Here is a 22,714-nt window from a genome sequence, read left to right on the forward strand (position 1 = left end):
TTACTGAGGTTTTTCCTTTAATTTGTCCCCCATCTGTATATAATAATGTGCATCTGATATGGTTGGTTTTATTTGTGTGATTTGGTGTTATCACATCTTTAAATGTTATCATTTAAAGAACATATTCATATTTTAATAAAGATATTCATCTCTCATTGAAAAACGGGGGAGGAATATGCATATAATTTAAATGTTTTACATTTTAACAACAACAACATTTCAGTGTCTATGCCACCCTAGACATTTCAGTGTCTAGGGTTGTATAGAGAAACTGTGCTCCTTCAGCTGATGAATGTGAGAACAAAGTACACATACATCATTCTGCACAGTAAAGTTCAAACATCTAACTGAAATCAATTTTGAGTGAACATGATTTTATTCAGGAAGTATCACCATGTTAGCACAAAATAATTTTAATTAATAGCTGTCTTAACTCAGGAAAATGTTCCTGTAAAAATACACAATTAATCAAATTCCCAAACTGACCTACCATGAACCAGAGCTGACCCTGAGGATCACGGGACCCTAGACAGTTGCCTGCTTTGAATGGTACACAGTTTAATAATTTGTATTGTTACTAAAAATGGAAATCATAATTTGAAAATCCTTTGAATTCTTCCGCTAAAAATCACATCTCAGAAGCTCTGAGTCACTCGAGCATGGGAGAAAATTCTCTTTTTCCAGTTTCTTTTTTTTTTTTTTCGTTCAGCGCGTCACAGTTTGGATTTTTCCCACAGCTCCTGAAGACAGCAGGACACAGTCAGTCCGCGCGACGAGCAGCCCTCGTTTTAATAGTAAAACCATGTAAAGATGGCGGAGTTACAAATGCTGCTGGAGGAGGAAATTCCTGCAGGACGCAGAGCTCTACTTGACAGTTTTACCAACCTGGAAAGAGTAGCGGAGTACTGCGAAAGCAACTATGTCCAGGTACATACTCGTATTTAATCCCCCGGGTGAAAGTGAAATGACATATCGGTGTGCTGTTAGCAAGGAGACTGATGGTATTACTGTACCAAGCTCCGTTAGGTTGCTGTTAGCTATGGTATGACTTCAATAGAAAAACACATTTATCTCATGGCCGAAATGCAACGGGCTAAAAGTCTATGCGGCATACAAATATTCCACCAAACGCATATATTGTTCTTAAATGTAACTTTTATAACTGTAATGCACTGTGTTTTAGTCAGAGCTGTGGCAATGTCATATAGAATTAAATTAACGTCATTAACTAGTTTTAAAAGTTGACATTTGACTACCTGAGTTTTTAATTGCTTTATTAAATACGTGCTGAATTAAAGAGCGATTAATGTTTATTCATACAATGTCTTCAAGCATCATCTATCAGCTGTGTGACATTTACTGACACACAGAAAAAGATGTTTTTATGGGAGTCTGCCGTGACACTGTTTTATTGATTAGTGCAAAGTAAAGGATGGTTTGTATGATTATGATATAGGAGCTCAAGCACAAAAAACGATGCTTTTTTTTATAATCAAGGCATGGTTATTATGATTCCTTAAAATCTCAATTTCATTGAATTTATTCAGATGATTTCTCCCCTTTCACTATTTCTCTATTATTATTTTTTTTACTTCCTTCCTATATATAATGTCGCTGTGTGATTTATGCTACTTAAAGGTCTAAACTGGCTTTCATACAGGGCTGTGTGAAGTGACCCACAACACATTATCACTACTTTTACATATATACCTTGACAATGATGGTTTTAATAATTTGTCACTTTATCAACATATTCATGACAGTGGCATGAATGAAATAAAACAGCACATGATTGGTTAGTGTGGGTTCCTCCAGGCTCTGCAGTGGACAGAGTAAGGAGCATCAATTATCATCACCTCTCAGCTGGGTCACCAGAGGTCAGCAGGGTCATTGGAGCTGTAGCTGTGTCCCAATTCAGGGGCTCCATCCGGACCTGAAATTCAGGTTTAGCCTGATCCATTTTCTAAAATGAAGCAGTTTTGTTGAGGGCAGCATACAGTGATTATTTTCATATTTTCTTAGATTAACGGTTCAATTATTTAGTCTGTAAAATGTAAGAAGATAGCAAAAGAGGTCCATAACAAGATCTCAGAACCCAAAGTGAAGTCCTCAAGTTTTGTTTTGTTTTTTCTTTCTTTGTCCGAGCAACAGTTTTTTTTAAGGATACTGGTTAAGGTACTTTATTTACAATGTTGAACAGAGAAAACCAGAAATCCTCACATTTGAAAAGCTTGAAAAGTGTTTTACTTGATAAATAACTATAAATTGATAGAATATTCCATGTGAGCAGACAGACGGTTATGGACAGCTGGTTTTCCTCAGTTGGCTCTGAACACACACCTGTTCAGTGCCAGAGACAACTGCAGCAAAGATATTTCTTTTCATATTTGTCACATTTCTGAAGCTCTCTCTCTCTCTCTCTCTCTCTCTCTCTCTCTCTCTCTCTCTCTCTCTCTCTCTCTCTCTCTCTCTCTCTCTCTCTCTCTCTCTCTCTCTCTCGCTGTTGATTAACAAGATAGGAGGCTTGTAGAGCCTTTAAAGAATAGGCTCTGTCTTAAAGCAGCAGTCAGGTGTTCATATGAACAGTGAAAGAGGTTTTTCCTCTCTGTAATCATACCTCCTGTTCATACTGACTATTAAAAGATCTCCTACAAATGTGATTTCAATGGAAGTGATGGAGGACAAAATCCACAGTGTGTCGACAGAGAAGAAAAGCTGAATCTTAAAAAAAAAAAATTACAATATGATGATGAACTGTGGGATCATATACATTATGGAGGAGGAAGTGACATAGCAGCCGCAGCTGAAAGACAGGTGCTGCTGCTGGAGTGGCTTTGCAGCATGGACCAGTACCTGGTTGTTAAACCTTACTTTGTTTTCCCACAAAAATATTATATAGGACTCTGAATACAGAACAGCACAACAGCAAGTTTATGTTGCCCTTAACTTATGCAGCTGTGTTCAGTTTAAGCACATTTAAGTCCAGCTTCCTTGTCGTCTACAGCATTAAAAGGAAGGTTTGTTATAGTGTTTCCAACACTTTGTCTATGATAGTTTCCATACCAAGCTGATATGGAGACTCCACTCATGTGCTCTGGCAGCATTCTGGCTTGTGTGCAAGAATCTGTTTGTGTTTCTGATGCGTGTACACTGGTGTGATATCATGAGATATAATGCTGCTCAATTCTAACATGTTGGTCTTTGCTAGCTGGAACACAAACTCACCTCCTGTGCTCCACAAACACACCATCAGCAGCCTTGGACAGCATCACGCTCTATGCATTCTGGTTGTTGTAGTATTTCCACCATTAAGTAGTCAGGTGAAAACTGACAACCACTTTGAGTTAAAACAGTACAGGGCCCGTGTTGGTGGGGGCGTGTCGTTTAAGGTACTGAATAGACAATGAAACAGGAAGTGGAGTTGGAGTTACAGATTTAAATGTCCATCAGAAGCTAAAGAAAAGGGGTTCTGTAATACAGGATGTTAGAACTATGAAAAGTTATCACCGCAGCCTTTTTATATTGCTTTGTGATGATCGTGGGGTAAAAGTCGAATAGGGCATTCACGTTACAAAGTAATCCACCAGGACTGTGCGCTTGATCAGCCAACGTGATTGGCCAAAGCATTGCTTACTGGAAGACACTGCAGTGTTTTTCAGAGCAGCATGCGTAAACACACTGCCTCCATTCAAATGAATGAGAGGGCCGCACTTTTTCTTGCATGCTCATTTTCATTCTCAGGCCTCAGAGGGATCTACTTTTCTCTGTTTTCTCTGCTCATATGCTTCCAATTTTGAAAATAATTCCATTTCCTACTACAGTTTTAAGTTTGACAGTTTTCTAATTTTAAGAAATTATTCTATTCCTCTGACCAATTTAATATGTGATTGTGATTTTTTAAATTGTGTTATTTTTAATTGTATTATTTATTTTATTTATGAATCATATTGCAAGCCTGTAATTGTGGTCTACATAGTTTTAAACCAGATAAAATGATAACAATCAAACCTATTTTGTTTCTACATTAAAGCTCACCTGTATTGAGATATGATATTTATGATTACTTAAATATTGAAGTACAATGATTACATTCAAATATAGCATTACATGTATTGATAACAGCTGCATATGTGACCATCATGGTAATAATAACAAACTGCTGGTTAATCACTGCTGACAGCGTTTTGATATCCGACAGATGAATCTAATGTAACAGTTGACTGACCTGCTCTTCTATGTTAACTTCACAGACTTTCAATATTAAAATATATATAATTGTTCAGCCCAAGTATCTTTAGTTCGCATGGCGGTTAATACAACAGTCACTTTATTCCTTCTTCATTTCTGTTTCAATGTTATCTTTATTTTCTCTAGTTTCTTCAATTTCTCTTTCTGCTTTCTTCCCTTCTTTTCTCTCTCTCTTTTGTCCAGTTGTCTTTGTTTTTCCTTTTCCTGTCTTCCCTTCCTTGTGTCCTTTCACCCCTCTTGTCTTCCTGTTCTTTTGTTGAAATGACACATAACACTCTTTTTTGCCTTAATGAGCAATAACACACTGTATCCTGGTAAAAACCTCTTTTCTACTTCATTAGACTGTTGGTCCAAACCAGGCTAACTGGGCTATGTCAGTACCCAGTGGATGGCCTACTTTCTCTCTGCTGCCAGATGATGTGAGCTGTTACATAATCTGTTCATGCTGTTGATCCTTTTTATGGGCTAAATATTTGGATTGAGGGTTCGCCCATGTTAAACCCTACTTGACCCTGTGTGGCCCCCCGTTGAGTCAAGTGGCCACATCACTATTAGATACTGTCTGGATTTATTTAACCCAGGACAGCTGCTTTACATTATAATGGTGCTCATATTTTTAATTAGATGAACAGAAAATATAGAAAATGAACATGTCCTCATTAGATTTGAAACTAATGAAGGAATCCTTTTTGAATATAATGAATAATTACTATACACTACATGTGATGAGGGTTTTTTGCCATTATTTTTATATTATGTTAGAATATAGATATATGATAGATTTATGTTGACAAAGCAGTGCACTGCACTCCCTACACACAGCATGGCAGTAGCAGTTTTACAGTCTGATGAAGACATAATGTTCATAACGTGTTCCCTCTTACTGCAGAACACACAGATGCTCTCTACTTTACTGAAGACATTTAGCCATGATAATGGTCAGCAGATGACACTTTCATTTCATTATTCACATACATGCAGAAGACTGTACTTTAAAATAATGTAATTCAAGTGATTTTTTGTTTGTCTTCTACAACACACACACACACATATATATATATATATATATATATATATATATATATACACACACATTTTTTATTTGTTCTAAATGTACTTTAAAGGGATATGTTTCAAGTGTTTAATACTCTTATTAACATGGGAGTGGACACATATGCTTGCTTTATGCAAATGTATGTTTATTATTGTTTAAACAATCCAGAACAATGAAATACTGCATGATCCAAAAATCTGCTGAAAGCAAAACATGACAAACTCAAACCCAACATGAAACAAAAAATGAGCATATTGACCTGAATGTAACATTGCTTAGTAATACTAACACAAGCGAGCAGGAGGAGGGCTCTCTGTACCTTTTTCTTTATCCATTTCTGCTTGTTATCAAAAACATTACTGCTGCATCACTTCCTTATTTACAAACTACAGGCCGGGACAAGGGTCAAACACAACGTGCGCGCATCAAAAAAATAACGCAGTTAAAATGAATTTGTGTTAATGCGTTACCATCACGTCAACTTTGACAGCCCTAATATATAATGTATATATATATATATATATATGTATGTATCTGTCATTCCCTAATTCTGCAATCATTTGAAGGAATACTGTTAGTTAAATCTGTTGTTCTGTCACAGTCAGAGCAGACTCTCACACTGAGCTTGATAGCAGTACGCAACACAACACAGGAGCCACAGACTTAGCTGTTGCTCTTTGTTATTTTGGTCTATTGTGTGCTAGTTTGGGCTGATGGTCGATATCCTCGTCCATCTCCAGTCATCAACCACTAAGCCTCAACCATTTTAACATTGTGATTAAAAGTGCGTCTGTGACATTATTCACAAAGTTTTATATTGCATTAACAGTTACATAACGAGTGTAGTTCATTGTTGTGAACTCAACCTGGTCAATTCTTACCGTGTTATTTTTGTGCCACATTAGGAAGCGTACAGTGGGACTCTCGCAAGCACACACTTTTATATTTTGAAGAGAAAATCTGAATTTGAGCAAACAAAACATTTGTCCTGTCCGCTCTGCCTACACACTCGCTCAATCTCTGCTCTGTGTGATGACAGGCAGCTCCCACGCACTTGCTCACAGCGTCTCTGCTCGTCCGCTCTTAACTCCGCCTGAACGCTCACTCCAGTTGGCACAGCCTATATAAATGTACCACAAAACCACCCAATCACAGACTGGGAGGAAGCAATTCTGATTGGCTGTTTTGCATCCAATCAGACTGCTTCCTCAAGAAGTAAGCGATGGATTTTGAAAATGACTGATCAAGAAAGATTTGCATAGAAAATGAGAGAAAACGATAACATCAACACTTAGATTTAGTAGCTGAAGAACATTCAACAGTCTCTACCATTTAGTTCAGAGTATTATTGAGCTGTTTGTATTATTATTTTCTGTCATTTTCCTCAGTTGTCTTGTTACATCTCAGTGTGACCATTAATGACAGTAAACTGCAGTGGAGACTGTTTATTTATTTACCTCATTTCTGTGTACTCGTTTCATTGCAGCTCATTGTGAGAATCTGCGTGCGTGCGTGTGTGTGTGTGACAGTGAGCCACATAAAGTACTTGAGCTGCTGACAACTACAGTGGTTACGTTACTGTTACCCCCTTCTCCCCAACCCCCCATCGCCCCATAGTAGATCACCTGCAAAACACACGCAAACGAAACGCGCAATCTATTGCACCGTGCACGCAATTTAGTACCCACTATTTGGGATCTTAGTAAATCAGGCCATAAGTGATAAGAAGATAAGTGCTATATAAGTACAGTCCATTTACCATTTATAATCAATCGAGAAAAAGAAAAAACCCAACGCCACCCAGCTACATGTCAACTCACAGCTTGAGCTTAATAACACATGTTGCTGTTGATATTCATTTTGATGTTTTATTCTCTGTTATCTGAGCTTGTTGTAGTTGTTGCTGGACCCAACAGCCTCATTCTCTACCTGGACTGCTGCTTTGTCTCCCTCCTACTGCAGGAGGAGTTGTGAGAGAGTGGGGGTGGGGGTGGGGGTGGGGTCACAATGAGAGTGAGATGCAAACACTGGCACAGCTCTACTGAACAAACAAGTTATGTATTTGTACACAACATCAAACCATAACGATATAAATGCTATTGTGTCATCCTATCTTTCAGGGGGGTGGGGAGTCCCGTTACGGGAGCATACCGCCCTGCCAAGGCAGGTAGGAGAAACACTGCCTTATCTGAACAGTGATTTGTGATATTGGGTATGAACAACAACCTTCAGATATACACTTATATTATTAAATAGACTTTTAAAAAATTGTTTGATTATTGATCATTTATGTAGGTCTGGTTTTGAACAAAATAGTGGATGTCTCCTAACATTATAACAGCTGGTACACTGCCACTGATGTGAAACTGAGGGAACTGAAGCAGGAAAACTCTACATCCATTAATCAACATTTATTTTTCATAAATCCCAATTTGAGATTTAAATCTTTGCCTTTTCTTCAGTGAAAGCCCTGGGCTGGACTCTACTGAGCATGTGTCGATCTCCGTGCCCCCCCACAGTCACGTCTTTCCTGGTTCCCTCTGGATCCTCCACAGCTGGTACCGGTTAGCTGTTAGCTGAGGTAGTCGTAATGTAACTCGACCTCCTGCTGCTCATTGAAAACACATGGTACCACTGCAGAGGCGCAACGTGGATGCTGGTCGTGTGTGTGTGTCAGTGGTCTCTCAGGCTACTTTTGGGGACAAATGACAGACCAGTTAATTGGGGACAGCTTGTTCAACTGGGGACAAAAGTTGTGTCTCCAAAAAAGTAGATTTTTGAGTCAGTGGTTGAGGTTAGGTTAAGATTAGGTTAGGCAAGTTCTGGTAATGGTTAAGCTTAAAATAAGTCTCCAGGAAATGAATGTAAGTCAATGTAATATCCCTAAAGAAGCCATGGTCTAATGTGTGTGTGCGTGCATGTGTGTGTGTTGGATTGGATTGATTTTCCAGTTGAAGGAGTATCAGCCTCCACCTTCAGCGCTGTTGCCAGGAACAGCTCCTGCGGGGGCGAAACAGGCTGAGCGTTTGGAAAGATGGGTTTGTGATCAGAAGCTTGGCAGTTTCAGACCACAGCAGGAAATATGTGCAAGCTTACATGATTTCACAGCAAAACTCCCTTTTTTAAAAAGAGTACTTCAACCATTAAACACTGCTTTTCTATAACATTGTAGGAAAGTCTTTTAACATAAAGATCAAAATGGATGCAGCAGAACCAGAGAAAGAGTCTTTATATTTCACCTATTCTTCTTTCTTGGCAAAACTCAAACAGTTGATGTGTTAAATCAGTGCAGTGAGCCGTTTTGTTAAAAGCACTTTCACTCAGCCTGACTCGTTTCCTGAGGAAATTTCCGTTTCGCAGAAAACCTTTCACCAGGAACCAGAAACAATTCAGTAATTAATCAACCATGTTCATTTCCAAACATTTTGATAATCGATTACTCATTTAAGTCATTTATAAACATTGTCTGATTCTAGCTTCTGCTCTGTGTACCCACACCACCAACATGCCATCTCTTTCTGTGCCAGCTCTTACTCACTGGCACCAGTTGAGATGTAACCTGACCTCAGTAGGTTTGTACTCCACCTGTATGGCTTATGTTTTATCTGGTTGTGTAATACACTGTTCTCTCAACTATTCTTGCTTCAGCCTCCAGACTGTGGTTGGGAAGCACAGAGGAGACATCACTACTCCAGACCAAATGTGTGGCTAATTTCACTATATACTCAGTTATATACTGGATAAAGATCACTATATACTCAGTTATATACTGGATAAAGGTTACTATATACTCAGTTATATACTGGATAAAGATCACTATATACTCAGTTATATACTGGATAAAGATCACTATATACTCAGTTATATACTGGATAAAGATCACTATATACTCAGTTATATACTGGATAAAGATCACTATATACTCAGTTATATACTGGATAAAGATCACTATATACTCAGTTATATACTCAGTTATATACTGGATAAAGATCACTATATACTCAGTTATATACTGGATAAAGATCACTATATACTAATATATACTCAGTTATATACGTGCCAAACTCTTCATTTTAACTAAATGAATCAGCTGTTCCTCATCCATGATGCATTTTCAACACGAGCTACAGTAGGGTGAAAACAAACAGGACATCTGACACCAACAAAATAACGATACCAAATGTCTGGAAGCAGGTACCACATTGTATGACCTGACTTAATAGGGGCTACTGGATGCCTTCATTTGACTCTCCACACAGGAGTTTTCCTGCCAGAGAAGCTTCCTGTCCTGGCTTCACTGCCCAGGCTGACCTGCAGTGGTGACGCTTTATATTTTCATAGTTGTGACATATTACACATACAGAATTAGAAATTGAGACTATGGTGAAAACTGTAATGTTGTTAGTATGATTTCAACATTTCCATGATCTATTCTTGCAGAGAGCTTTGAGCATCACATGAAAAAAATAGGCAGGTCATTGATCTCTGGATGATGTGCAGCTCACACAGGCTGTGTGTTCCTTCCTATTCCAAAGATTTGACTGTTGAACATTGTTGTATAATGGTGACTCAAGAAAGACCGTCTTGCTCCCTGATGCAGAGACAGTTACCACTGTTTGAAATCACTGAAACGTTTTCTGCTTTCAGACAAAATATCAACACTATTTAAACACTTCATTTCTCTTCTAAAGTTAGCTGTATTAGAAGATTAAACACCTCCTGTAGCCCCCCCCCTCCACACACACACACACACACACACACACACAATGAAGAGAGGGACCTTACCTTGTAAGGGAAAAGAAGGCTGTTGGCCGTTGGTGGCTGCCTTTATTGCTAAGAGAAGGTACAAACAAACCTCTGTGTGTATGCCAGTGTGTGTGTGCATTTGTGTTTTAGATGAGTGGCTCAGAATTCAGATCTGGTTTTACTTCAGTGTATGATATAAGAATGTATGTATACAAACTCAATCATACCTTTAAAAACGTTGTTATTTGGGTTAATATTTCACCAGTTTACTAGTTGATGAATGCAGCAGTGGCTCTCAGATGACAGAGCTTCTTGTAGGCGTGTAAATCAGCCAGCACTTTGAACTGAGTCCCTCCTCTGTCTAAGTGTACTGTCAGAGGTGTTAGAGGGTGAAGAGGAAAGATGAGAGGACCCTGCAGTGCTCCTGTTTTTACTAACCATCTGCCCAGACAAAAAACCTGTGTAGCCACATCTGTCTGTAATACACCTCTGTCAGGAGGCTAACAATGCATCTGCCTGCATCCTCTGGAGCTTGTGTTACAGGCACTGGAGAAATCAAAGAACACGATTCTCACAGTTTTGCCTGTTTTGTCCAGGTGAGAGGTACATAGTGGCATTGTCACCTCCAACCTGAGGGTGATAGACAAACTGTAGCCAGCCCAGAGAGAGGCTCGGCTGAGGTCTATGACTTTCATTATGTGTAAAATACAGCTGGAACACTTTGTGTGCAGACTCTGTGTTACATGTACACTGTGATTGTGATAGATTACCAGTGGTTTGACAGTGGTTTGTGTGTTACTTCATCATTTTGGTTGACTTCAGCTTATAACAGTTTATGACTGGTTCAACAGATGGGTTTGTGCTGTTATTCAGCGTAGCATTTATGGCAGAATCAAACTAATGCATTTGGTATGACTACAGCCTACACAGTTGTATCATCATCAGAGAATGTATTAAATTTAAATGTTATTCATCTCTTTTCTTTCCCTCTTTCTTTGTTTATGATTATTTGTAAGAATGGTGACATGTTAAGATTTGACAGCAGAATTGTCATTACACCTTTAGGCAGTTGTGAGTTTATTCCATGTTGATGCTGGATGTTCTTACAGACATTATAATAAAAAAAACAACATTTAGAACACGACGAGTAGACCCAAGTCTTTTACAATAAAAAAGAGTTCAGAGGAATCAGAGCGTGCATAGGGTTAAATCTGCATCTGATCTGATTCATGTACATGAACATACATTTAGCAACAGCAGTAATGTGCTTATGGTGTGTGTGTGTGTGTGTGTGTGTGTGTGTGTGTGTGTGTGTGTGTGTGTGTGTGTGTGTGTGTGTGTGTGTGTGTGTGTGTGTGTGTGTGTGTGTGTGTGTGTGTGTGTGTGTGTGTGTGTGCGTGCGTGCGTGCAGACACGCGCATGTGTGTTGTCCTCAGGCCAGAGGAGGCAGCCCTCCAACTGGGTCAACACTAACAGGACATCAGATGGCTGATGGGGAAGATGGAGAGAGAAAGAGGAGATACTAAGATGATGTGATAAAGAGTGGGAGATGAAAGGGAAAGAGAGACTGTGAGGAACAAAGAGAGAAGAATTAATAACAAACGAGACAGAACAGAGGAAATCAGAAGGGAGGAGTTGTGTTTCTGTACCTGTGTGTGTGTGTGTGTGCGCGTGTGTGTAACAGAGAGGCAGTTTCTGCAGATTGTACCTACACATTGTGGGTGAGAGCATGACACAGCAGTCAGATGATATGCAGCACTCAACTGATGGGAGCTTCATCAGTCTAGATGTGTTTAGAATGAGATCATTTTTATAATTAGCTCTGTAAGATGAAGGTAAAGGATTTACACCCACAAGCCAACTGATGTAAAAGTGTTTACATTAACATTTTGAGTATACTAAGAAGTCAAAGATTGAAGAATGATTGAGATTTCTATTCATCCATAATATATAATCCATGAGCGGAAAATCCAAAACTACATACTAAATAAATAATGAATCAATATCAAAGCTTAGTAATATTAAGATAATGATGTATTTTTTAAGTCACCTTATGCACATATATAAAATTGGTCATAAAGATCTAAGTTATTTTTAGTTATATCAAGCAGGTCAGTACTCAATGAGTAGCTAAAGAAAAGTCATCAGCAGGTTAAAAGCATTTATCAAACAGAAAGAATCATTAGTAGGGGCAGCAGGTCATGGTGGGGTCACAGGACCAGGGCTGTCATGGGTCCACAACACCAACAAGCATGCACAGCATAACTTAACAAAGATGAGAGAAGATATTCACTTCCAAACACCTGCTCCTGTACAGCGCTGTGGATAACATGGTTCTGTTGTCTGTCCCATCCTGTCTGACTCTCACCTGGAGACAATGTGGCCTTCGTTTTGAAGCTGCTGACACTATGTCAGCAGTTGGCCAATCAGAATTGTCTTTAGACAGAGAGAGATTTTATAGCACTGATTGTTTTAGCTGTGAGTGTGAAACCAAGCCTGTGTTTGTGTTGTCTGTTACATTTTTATGTAAGTGTGTATTGGTTGAATGTGCATTTCATTTATGTGTCTGTGTGTGTGTGCACGTATGTGCGTATGTGCCTGCAGTGGTGAATGGATGAGAGAGACACACATGGGTGTCAGAGTGTTTCTTGTCAACCTCAGGCATGAATGAGTTTGCACTGACCTATATCATGCTTCAGTAGACACACACACACACACACACACACACACACACACACACACACACACACACACACACACACATTTGCATAGTGTGTCTCCCTTACTGGTCTTCCTGTATTATGTGCAAATACTGTATACATGTGCAAACACATAAATAAATCTACTCTCTCTCCCTCTCTCTCTCTCTCGCTCACACACACACACACACACACACACACACACACACACACACGCACACACACACACACACACACACACACACACACACACACACACACACACACAGTGTGTCTCTCTTGGTAAAATGCTGAATGTGACATTCCAGTACAAATCACAAGAATATGCTGTGTGTGTGGTGTGTGTGTGTGTGTGTGTGTGTGTGTGTGTGTGTGTGTGTGTGTGTATGTGTGTGTGTGTGTGTGTGTGTGTGTGTGTGTGTGTGTGTGTGTGTGTGTGTGTGTGTGTGTGTGTGTGTGTGTAATGTAAAGTGTGTCTGTTTTGTTTGTGTTTTCTGGGATTTCTATTCATTACTGCTCTGTATCTTTGTCCATTAGCTTTACATTGTCACATCCATTAACTTACTAAGGTGGAATAATTGAGAACACCATGCTCTGAGTGTGCACAGAAACCAAAGGTGTGTGTGACTGTTATCCCCAAACACATAACTACTATCACTGTCCTGTTCGTTAAACTTTCATCTGCCCACTCAAAAGTGGGCGTACTCAGTCACCATTATATCTCTAAATATAATTGGTTGAGTGGGTTTGCCATCTTTGACAGCTTGTATGGCAACACCACTTGGACAAACCATATAAAGCAAAACCATATGACATTATGAGTCACACGGTATTAGGAAATGCAGCTACTGAACTGAATCTACAAGAAACTGGCTAGCTTGATGTTGATTGGACGGTGGAACTATGAGGAACCACATTTCATCATAGGCTCAATGATTGTACCTGCGTTCAGGTGCTTTGTATCAATGTTACTCTTTGTTGTTTTTTCTTCCTGTGTTGTGAGAAAAATGTAATGTTGGGTTTATAATATTATGATATTGTTAGGAGGAGGTATTTTTAGGAATCTCACAATTCAAGATTTTATTCTTGGTATACTGTATTCATTTGGAAGCATCATCCAGTCTTCTCCATGCATGAGAAGAATTAATTCAACGTGTATTTCCAACACAACAACATTTTTGTAAAATTGAAGTGTGTGTGTGTGTGTGTATGGTGGGGGTGTGCTGGAGGAGAGAGTAGTTTCTGCACCATGCACAGTCGAGCTCTGCCTTTTGTGTTCCATCAACATTTGTTTTCACTCAACCATAGTGAATATGTTTACCTCGTCTCATCCCCTGTAAGGATTATGTGTTCTGCACTACTGTGTGTGTGTGTGTGTGTGTGTGTGTGTGTGTGTGTGTGTGTGTGTGTGTGTGTGTGTGTGTGTGTGTGTGTGTGTGTGTGTGTGTGTGTGTGTGTGTGTGTGTGTGTGTGTGTGTGTGTGTGTGTGTGTGTGTGTGTGTGTGTGTGTGTGAAATTGTGGCATCGTATGGCCCTTATCCTGAATCTGTGTGAATTCTCTCCTGGCAGTCTGCAGATAAGGGGCAAGCCCTGGAGGAGACGAAGAGCTACACCACCCAATCTCTTGCCAGCGTTGCCTACCTCATCAACACGCTCGCCAACAATGTCCTGCAGATGCTGGACATCCAGGCCTCACAACTCCGACGAATGGAGAGCTCAGTTAACCACATCTCACAGGTTGGTGTGCTTATTATATTCACTTGAGCATTGTACAGCTGAGAACATTCTACAGATTCTAGACTCAATACTGAATATCTGTTAGTAAGCATCTTCTTTAACAGTAAATTGTATTCAAGCTTGCAGCATTTTGTAGATGTGTGAGAAACACTTTCACCTGACCACATAGCCTTGAGCCAGGGGTTACAGGCACACTGATATAATGAAATGTGCTCTGACATTAATGAAAACTTTCTTTTAAACCAAAAATCTGTTGTTAAAATGTGGACACATAATGAAGCATAGATGCATTAGATGCATAGAAATATAGATAGGGTGTAACTCCGTTATTCATATTGAGAGAGCACATGGGTGAAAGCACACAGTATGTAATCATGTATGCATGCAGGCTCATTTATGGTGACTGCTCTTTGAACTGCATAATGCTGAGTGCAGCAGCCCAGAATTCATCTCAGGAGGATTTAGCTCTTAAAAATGATGTTTTAAAAAATATTGGTAATGGAGAAGATAACTAAGCAGAGTTGTAGTGCACAAAACATACAGCACATTATAATAAAGTGCATAACAAACACAAAACACTCCATAGCTTCATTATCTCTGAGTTCAGTTGAAAACTGAGAAACTTGCCACATATAAATACATAAATATGCAGAAGTAAAGGACACTATGCAGAAACATGAGCAGCACTTCTCTGAAGCTGCAGAGTGATGAGACATTGAAGGAAAGTCACAGCAATATGGCAGCAGCAGTAAGACTCCTGTCATACCAACTCATACTGTTTACACAGGTCCATTGTAACAGCAATCTGTAACAGTGGTTTAGAGTGAGTGAGTCAGTGAGCAGCACCATTAATGTGATGATGACGATTAACATGTGAGGTGAATCAAAACCAGGATGGACAGTAATATCCTTCATGGCTATCAAAATCTGATTCCTCATCTCGGATTTCTCTTAGTCCAGCATCACCTCATTGTTAACATGGTATCCAAGATATTAGGTTACTAAAGAAAGGCGACAACTTCAGTGCATTTAACTGCACAGTCTGAGAGGACAAGGCTCTATGATGGTAGGTGTGATCACACATAGTTGAAGCATTGCATTGCTAGGGCTTAAACAACGCTCCTCACCCACACATCTCACACTGCAGCTGTGTCCAACATTACCATGTTCCTAGACAAACTCATATCATGCATATAAAGCCATCTGATGAGTTATTCAATGAACTCTGTGTTGAGATTCATCATTTCAGAGTTTGAGTTATAGTTCAGCTTAAAAGAGACTGCAGGAAAAGAATGATTTCATTCATTGAACACTGAAATCCACAACCATCCCAAGTAACCGTGGACATAAAGGGATAAAATCATAGTTTTCAGTGGTACAGATTGTCCATTCACTGTCCAGCAAGCTGTGTTCTCATGCCTCTAAATAATCAGTGTAATCAGAATACTCTGCATACAGAAATAATGAGATGCTTTTCACTCCCTTATGTCACGCCAGCCCTGTGATTGCACGTCATAATTACCACTTTCTGTTCTGTGACACACAGTCACATCTGTTATGTAGGCGTGTGTTTGGAGAAGTGAGGCTCCCTCTCACATAGAATCACACTGAGAAGATCCAGTTTGCATTTCATGATATGCTAATCAGCCAGCAAAGTAGAACTGTAACAAGAAGAGGACACGGTTTAAACAAATGCACCATGCATCTCTATGATATACATAAATGTACTCAATGACTTCACACATATAGACCAGAAGCTGTGTTGTCACAACCTCCAGTTAATCATTCATGATGTAAAACAAGAAAGTGGTTTTGTATATTAACACTGCTGCTCCAGACTTGAAGACAGGTTTTCATCCATATTAAAATGTTAAAATGCATTAAAAAAACAATATATATGGTGTGTCTTCAAGATGCAAGATACTGAACCCCAAATTGCTCCCAGTGATTGTTCCAGCACTCTGTGTTATTACCGTGTGTGTGTGTGTGTGTGTGTGTGTGTGTGTGTGTGTGTGTGTGTGTGTGTGTGTGTGTGTGTGTGTGTGTGTGTGTGTGTGTGTGTGTGTGTGTGTGTGTGTGTGTGTGTGTGTGTGTGTGTGTGTGTGTGTGTGTGTGTGAGTGAGAGAGAGAGAGAGAGAGAGAGAGTGTGTGAGAGAGAGTGTGTGAGTGTGTGTGAGAATGGGTGAGTGAGCAGCAGAAACATTGTAAGTGCTTTGGATAAAAAAAGAATATTTAAGTGTAGGCATTTTGCATACATTTTAGGTTTTTGGACTGTTGGTCAGACTATACAATAGAGACATCACACATTCTAAATACTAAATATGCCAAGTTTGGACTCACATACTTGGGTATTCAAACATGGTTCAACACTGATCCAAACTCCTGAGGATTCTGTACATTGAATCTGCAGTTGTGACAGTAGAGCTATACCCCAACCCCATCAATGACATACATTATAGGGCCACGGCTGTGAAATCACTCCCTTATTCACTCATGCACTTCTCCCTATAGAATAAACTCAATAGGTTGTGACAGACAACACTATTAATTAATCTATATAAGAAGCAATAGATGAACCAATTAATGCAATAGTTGCAGCTTGTTTTTTGTTATCAATCACAGAAAGACCAGATGATAACTTAATAACACAACAATCTTTTATCATAATTGACAGAAAGAACTGAGCTGTGTGACTCAGAACTGTGGTTCAGGTTTACTGTCTTCTTTACTTGCTGCTGTACATCTTCACCTGACCTTGTTTCTGACCATGGTGTGACAGTGGATGTGACAATGATGTAATATCAGGTCTGATAAATCAGTCATCTTATGTGGGAATTGAAGCATATTTGTGTGACTGTGGTTCAGGAGGTAGAGTGGGTCGTCCACCAATCGGAAGATTGGCGGTTCCATTCCTGGCTCCTACAGGCCACCTATCAATGTATCTTTGGGCAAGATACTTAACCCCGAATTGCTCCCGATGGCTGTGTATGAATGTGTGTGAATGTTTAGTTTCCTCCTGATGAGCAGGTTGGCACCCTGTGTGGTATTTTCTGTCATCAGTGTATGAATGTGTGTGAATGTGACATGTAGTGTAAAAGTGCTTTGAGTGATCAAAAAGACTAGAAAAGTGTTATATAAGTACAGTCCATTTACCATATAAGACAGTTATTATACTCACTGCTCTTATCTCTCTTTTCAGACTGTTGACATTCACAAGGAGAAGGTGGCAAGGCGGGAGATTGGTATCTTGACTACCAATAAGAACACGTCCCGCTCACATAAAATTGTCGCTCCTGCCAATCCAGAGAGGCCAGTGCGCTACATCAGGAAGCCCATAGACTACAGTGTGCTTGATGACATTGGACATGGAGTCAAGGTGTGAATAGAGATGACGATAATGTGATCATGATGAACATTTAGAGATGTTAACAATGTAGTAAAAAAAAACTTTAGTGTCACTGAACAGTTGCATATAGAGACATAGTAGGATTAAATATAGTCAGTATATAGAGTTAAGATGCAGACAGCTAATACCAGATAGATAGAAAAAAAGCATCAAACACTTGGGACAGCAGTCATCTGTAACCATTATTACACCAGCAGAACAAATGTTTCTAGGTGTGGCTCTGACAGCACATGAGAAAACTGAAATTCAGCCATCAAAACAGAGTGTGTGTCTGTGTGTGTGTGTGTGTGCATTACTAGTGTGTGTCTCACTAAACATGCCAGGTGTGGACTTGCAGTAGTGTAAATCCTCATGTGTAGGACATATATTTAGTTTCAATTATTTAGTCACTGTGTTCTCCAGATTCTGATTTATGGAGTGCAACTTGATATTTTTTCCTATTTTCACTGCTAGAACAGCAAAGCCTCTAATCTAATCTAATCTGTCTCTCTGGTGTTATTTCTGCTATGTGTCTCTAATGGCTGATGATGCATGATGCTGCAGCACTGACTCTAACCTCTAGACAACTCTTCTCCTTTCTTCTTTCTCCTGTTGCTATCATTGACGAGTGTAGTGGTTGTTGAGGTTTAAGGTAAGGATGCAACACACCTACACGCAATACATGGAGAGGACATGTGATATCTGTAACTAAGGCAGGAAATGTATTATTCTAAAGCTGTGTACTGGTGTAGTGTACTGACAACAAGAGGAAGTGACTGAGTAAGGGCCTGATCTACTAAGATCCCAAATAAAGGTTCTAAATTGCGTGTGCAGTGCAACAGATTGCACATTTGTTTAGTGTGTGTTTTGCAGGTGATCTACTAAGAATAACTGTGTAAATGACAACAGGTGCAGACAGCAGTATTTAAATGAGGGTTTTGTGTCTTAATGGAGAGTTTGGATGAGCAGAAAGCTGCAAGCATGAAATGAAATGTGATCCCATGGGATTAGAGGTTAACAAACATATTGAGTTAAGCAAAAATGTGTGTGTGCTCAATTAACATATTTACATTTTCTCCTCCCTGTATTTTGTACACAGTGGTTGAAACGTCTCATATTACATATTCATTATGGCAAACGTACTAAATAGACAGCCCGTATTATCTTGCACATTTGAAATACGCAAGCCTCAGTTTTTTGTGCGTGATGTCAAGTTTGCACACGTTTGTACACATACAAACCTTTAGTAAATAATACCCTATGGGCCTGATTTACTAAAGGTTTGCGTGTGTAAAAACATGTGCAAACATGACATCACCCGCGTTCTTCTAACGCAGCGCACTGAGGTTTGCGTCTTTCAACTCTGCAAGATAGTACGCGCTGTCCATTTAGTAGTTTACCATAATGAATGTAATATGAGACGTTTCAACCCCAGTGTGCAAAATACAGGGAGGAGAAAATGTAAATATGTTATTTAGCACACACATTGTGATTTACCAAACCTGAAGGTATTATTTCTGACGCTAACTGCGTCTATAAATAATACCTTTGAAGGACAGATATTAACCTGCTGTTACTATGGAGACGAGGAGACGGAGACACAATGACAGAATACACACAGGACGGAGTTTTTCCACCTGTGTTAATAATTTTTAAGTGGAATATTTGTGGTTTTACTAACAGCATTGACTTCGTCACAAATACTCTCTATGTGGGTTTTTCTGGTAATATTAGTTTTTGTTATAACTCAATATATTAGTTAACCTCTTCCACTAGAACCTGATCACATTTCATTTTGTTCTTGCAGCTTTCTGCTCGTCTAAACTCTCCATTAAGACACAAAACCCTCATTTAAATACTGCTGTCTGCACCTGTTGCACCTGTTTTCATTTACACAGTTATTCTTAGTAGATCACCTGCAAAACACACGCAAACGAAACACACAATCTATTGCACTGTGCACGCAATTTAGTACCCACTATTTGGGATCTTAGTAAATCAGGCCATATGTACGCTAAACACACCTGCAAGCGTCAGGCCGGTGATACAGTCTGTATGTTTTGCATTGTTCATGCTAATACCAACACTGATATGTGAGAAATAACATGAATCAGATAAAGAAGTAGATGGTGTGTCTCCACAGGTGAATGGCCAGCAGAACATGAAACTAGGTGGGGGCCTGTCCAGGTCCAATCCCCCCACCCAGAAACCACCCAGCCCTCCAAGGGCAGGAAAGGGCACCTTAGGGTACGTACCCAGCCCAACACACACACACACACACACACACACACACACACACACACACACACACACACACACACACACACACACACACACACACACACACACACTCAATAACACTCACACACACAGACAGACACACACACAAACACTCAATAACAATCACACACACCCAATGTCTCAAACATTCACTGTAACTAGAGCCAATATTGGCCTTTCACAGCTATATCGATATCAGCATATATGTTATCCAATATGTGCGATATTAGTTATAGTTATATAACTATAGTTAGATAGTTATATAGGCAACATTTTATGTATATTGATCCTTTTTCTTGATTCAAGTTTAACATACAGGGTGTCCATAAAGTCTCTTTACAATTTAACAAATGTAATACAAAAGCAAATGAATAGACACATTTGTGGAAATGTAATCATTTAATGCATCTCTATATGGGCTCCATTAGTTGCACGAAGCACATCAAGACGGTACTGGATTTCTTGCCATGTTAGCTTTAGCATAGCCTCATCAATGGAGGCAATGGCATCAGTGATGTTTTGCTTCAGGTCGTTGATGTCCCAAATGCAATGTGATTAAAAACTTTGATAACCAGAGTACATAGAACAAATCTGATGAACATATCTCATCAATTACTTTTGTAATGAACTTTTAAATTGTAAAGAGCCTTTGTGGACACCCTGTATAAGTACATGTGTTTGGTTGTTGTTGTTGTGTTTTATTATTTATAGGAATTTATAATAATTAAATTCCCAGTGAAGTTAACTTACTTTAGTTTCAGTGCACTAATGACTTTTTATAAAATAAAGTTTATATATAAACTTTAAAATATCACAGCCTTCTTTTTCACAAGTGTTTGATAACCACACTGCAAAAAATATGCATTTTATGAGTATATTCTGTGTATATATAAGATTATCAGCCAGTATATCAATATCAGAATGTTTTTGCTCCCTAATATTAATATCAGCATCGGCCCCAAAAATCCAGTATCAGTTGGGATCTAACTGTAATAAACCTTTTATCCATGTTTCGTGTGTTTTCATGGATTTATATTAGTGAATGTTTGGCTCAGTCTATCTCATGATATTAATATTTTGGTCCTGAATTTGTGAATGTAAAGGGAGGGTTGGGCTGACAAATCCACCTTCACACGCACAGATGTGTGTGAACATGCTGCAGTGGAAGGACGGAGCATCCTGCAGCAAGCTTATTACAGATTTGACCCGGCAGACGGAATGACATCACACACACACACACACACACACACACACAGAAACACAGTGCTCAGAGGAATAACGTCATGCGTTGTGAAAGCTTGTTGTGTTCTCTCTCCTCAAACATCTAGGTCACCCAGCTGTATCTCTCCTTCCCTCTCTCTCCTTATCATCTCCATTTCACTCCCTCTCTCTCTGTCACATTTTCATTCTTTCTTCATTCCTTCCCCTCATCTCATTTGAACTTTCCACTTTCTTTGTGTCCATCTCTTTCTTTCTGCATCTCTTTCTTCTGATACTCTCCTCCAGCTCCTGTCTTAGTTCATCCTCTCTTCTTCACTCTCTCTGTAGTATTACAGCATCCAAACGCTGTGAGGTCAAAGGTTATGTTTTTGTTATTTTTAAGGAATATTCCACCTACCAGCACCAGTAAAGCTCGCCAGTTGACATCATATATTTTGTTTGTTAAATCTGTACAAAAACCAAAATGTAAAAATGACACGCTGTGCTTTTATGGGAGTTATGTAATGGACTATTTCTTGGCCTGGACCAGTGACTTCCTGGAGTCTTAGCTGGCTGCCTGGCAACCTCATGAGGATAACTAGAGTCCAGGATCGCTCCCAACCAAGAAATAGTCCTGCACATAACCGCCTGTAAAACCACAACTTCTTTAAAACACTTTTGTACAAATGAGAAATATAGTGTGTCAATCATGGAACTTTAGAGATGCTGCTAGGTGGATTTTGTTACCTTTGGACACAGCCAGGTCATTTTCTCTTGTTTTTTAATGCTAAGTTAAGCTAATTGGCTGCTGTCAGTAGCTTCATGTTTAATGTACAGAAATGAGCATGGTCTCAATCTTCTCATCTAACTCTCATCACAAAAAGCAAATGAAGCATATTTCCCAAAATGTCAAACAATTCCATTATCTTAAAGGACCCTTACTGTGTAATGTGTTATTATAAAACTGTGTGTGTGTGTGTGTGTGTGTGTGTGTGTGTGTGTGTGTGTGTGTGTGTGTGTGTGTGTGTGTGTGTGTGTGTGTGTGTGTGTGTGTGTGTGTGTGTGTGTGTGTGTGTGTGTGTGTGTGTGTGTGTGTGTAGACAGGTAATCAGACTTCTATTGGTTGACTGCAGCCCCCTATTGGCAGCATTGTTTGTTCAGCCTGTATGTAACCTGCTGATGAGCCATCTGCCTGGGTACAGTGTGAAATAGGTAGCAGAGTTGCTGAAAGTGTTAAAATATCGAACAACCTGGAGATAAACATCAGTGGAATAAAGAAATAAAAATGACACAAGTATGTAGAATAAGATGAGATGGTGTTTGAGTTGATCAGAAGCAGCTCAGCACTAGGTTGAAACAAAGCTG

At 39.3% G+C, this 22,714-nt stretch overlaps 1 protein-coding gene across 23 annotated transcripts in view; it reads left to right on the top strand.

Annotated features, from left to right (window-relative positions):
• The first annotated feature begins 810 nt into the window (after positions 1–810).
• Positions 811–22,714, top strand: part of LOC133993434 (abl interactor 2-like) — a 31,203-nt gene continuing 9,299 nt past the window's right edge. For 7 of the 23 annotated variants that reach the window (XM_062432396.1, XM_062432393.1, XM_062432394.1 and 4 more), the window contains exons 1-4: positions 811–927; positions 14,317–14,484; positions 17,684–17,860; positions 20,013–20,116. In XM_062432396.1, coding sequence (XP_062288380.1) covers positions 811–927; positions 14,317–14,484; positions 17,684–17,860; positions 20,013–20,116 — 566 coding nt within the window. Of the gene's footprint in view, positions 928–14,316; positions 14,491–17,645; positions 17,649–17,683; positions 17,861–18,503; positions 18,522–20,012; positions 20,117–20,677; positions 20,681–22,693; positions 22,700–22,714 lie in introns of all 23 variants that reach the window. The other 16 variants (XM_062432399.1, XM_062432401.1, XM_062432405.1 and 13 more) reach the window with 8 other exon arrangements.

This window comes from Scomber scombrus, chromosome 13 (assembly GCF_963691925.1).
Source record: "Scomber scombrus chromosome 13, fScoSco1.1, whole genome shotgun sequence".
Taxonomy (NCBI): Eukaryota; Metazoa; Chordata; class Actinopteri; order Scombriformes; family Scombridae; genus Scomber; species Scomber scombrus.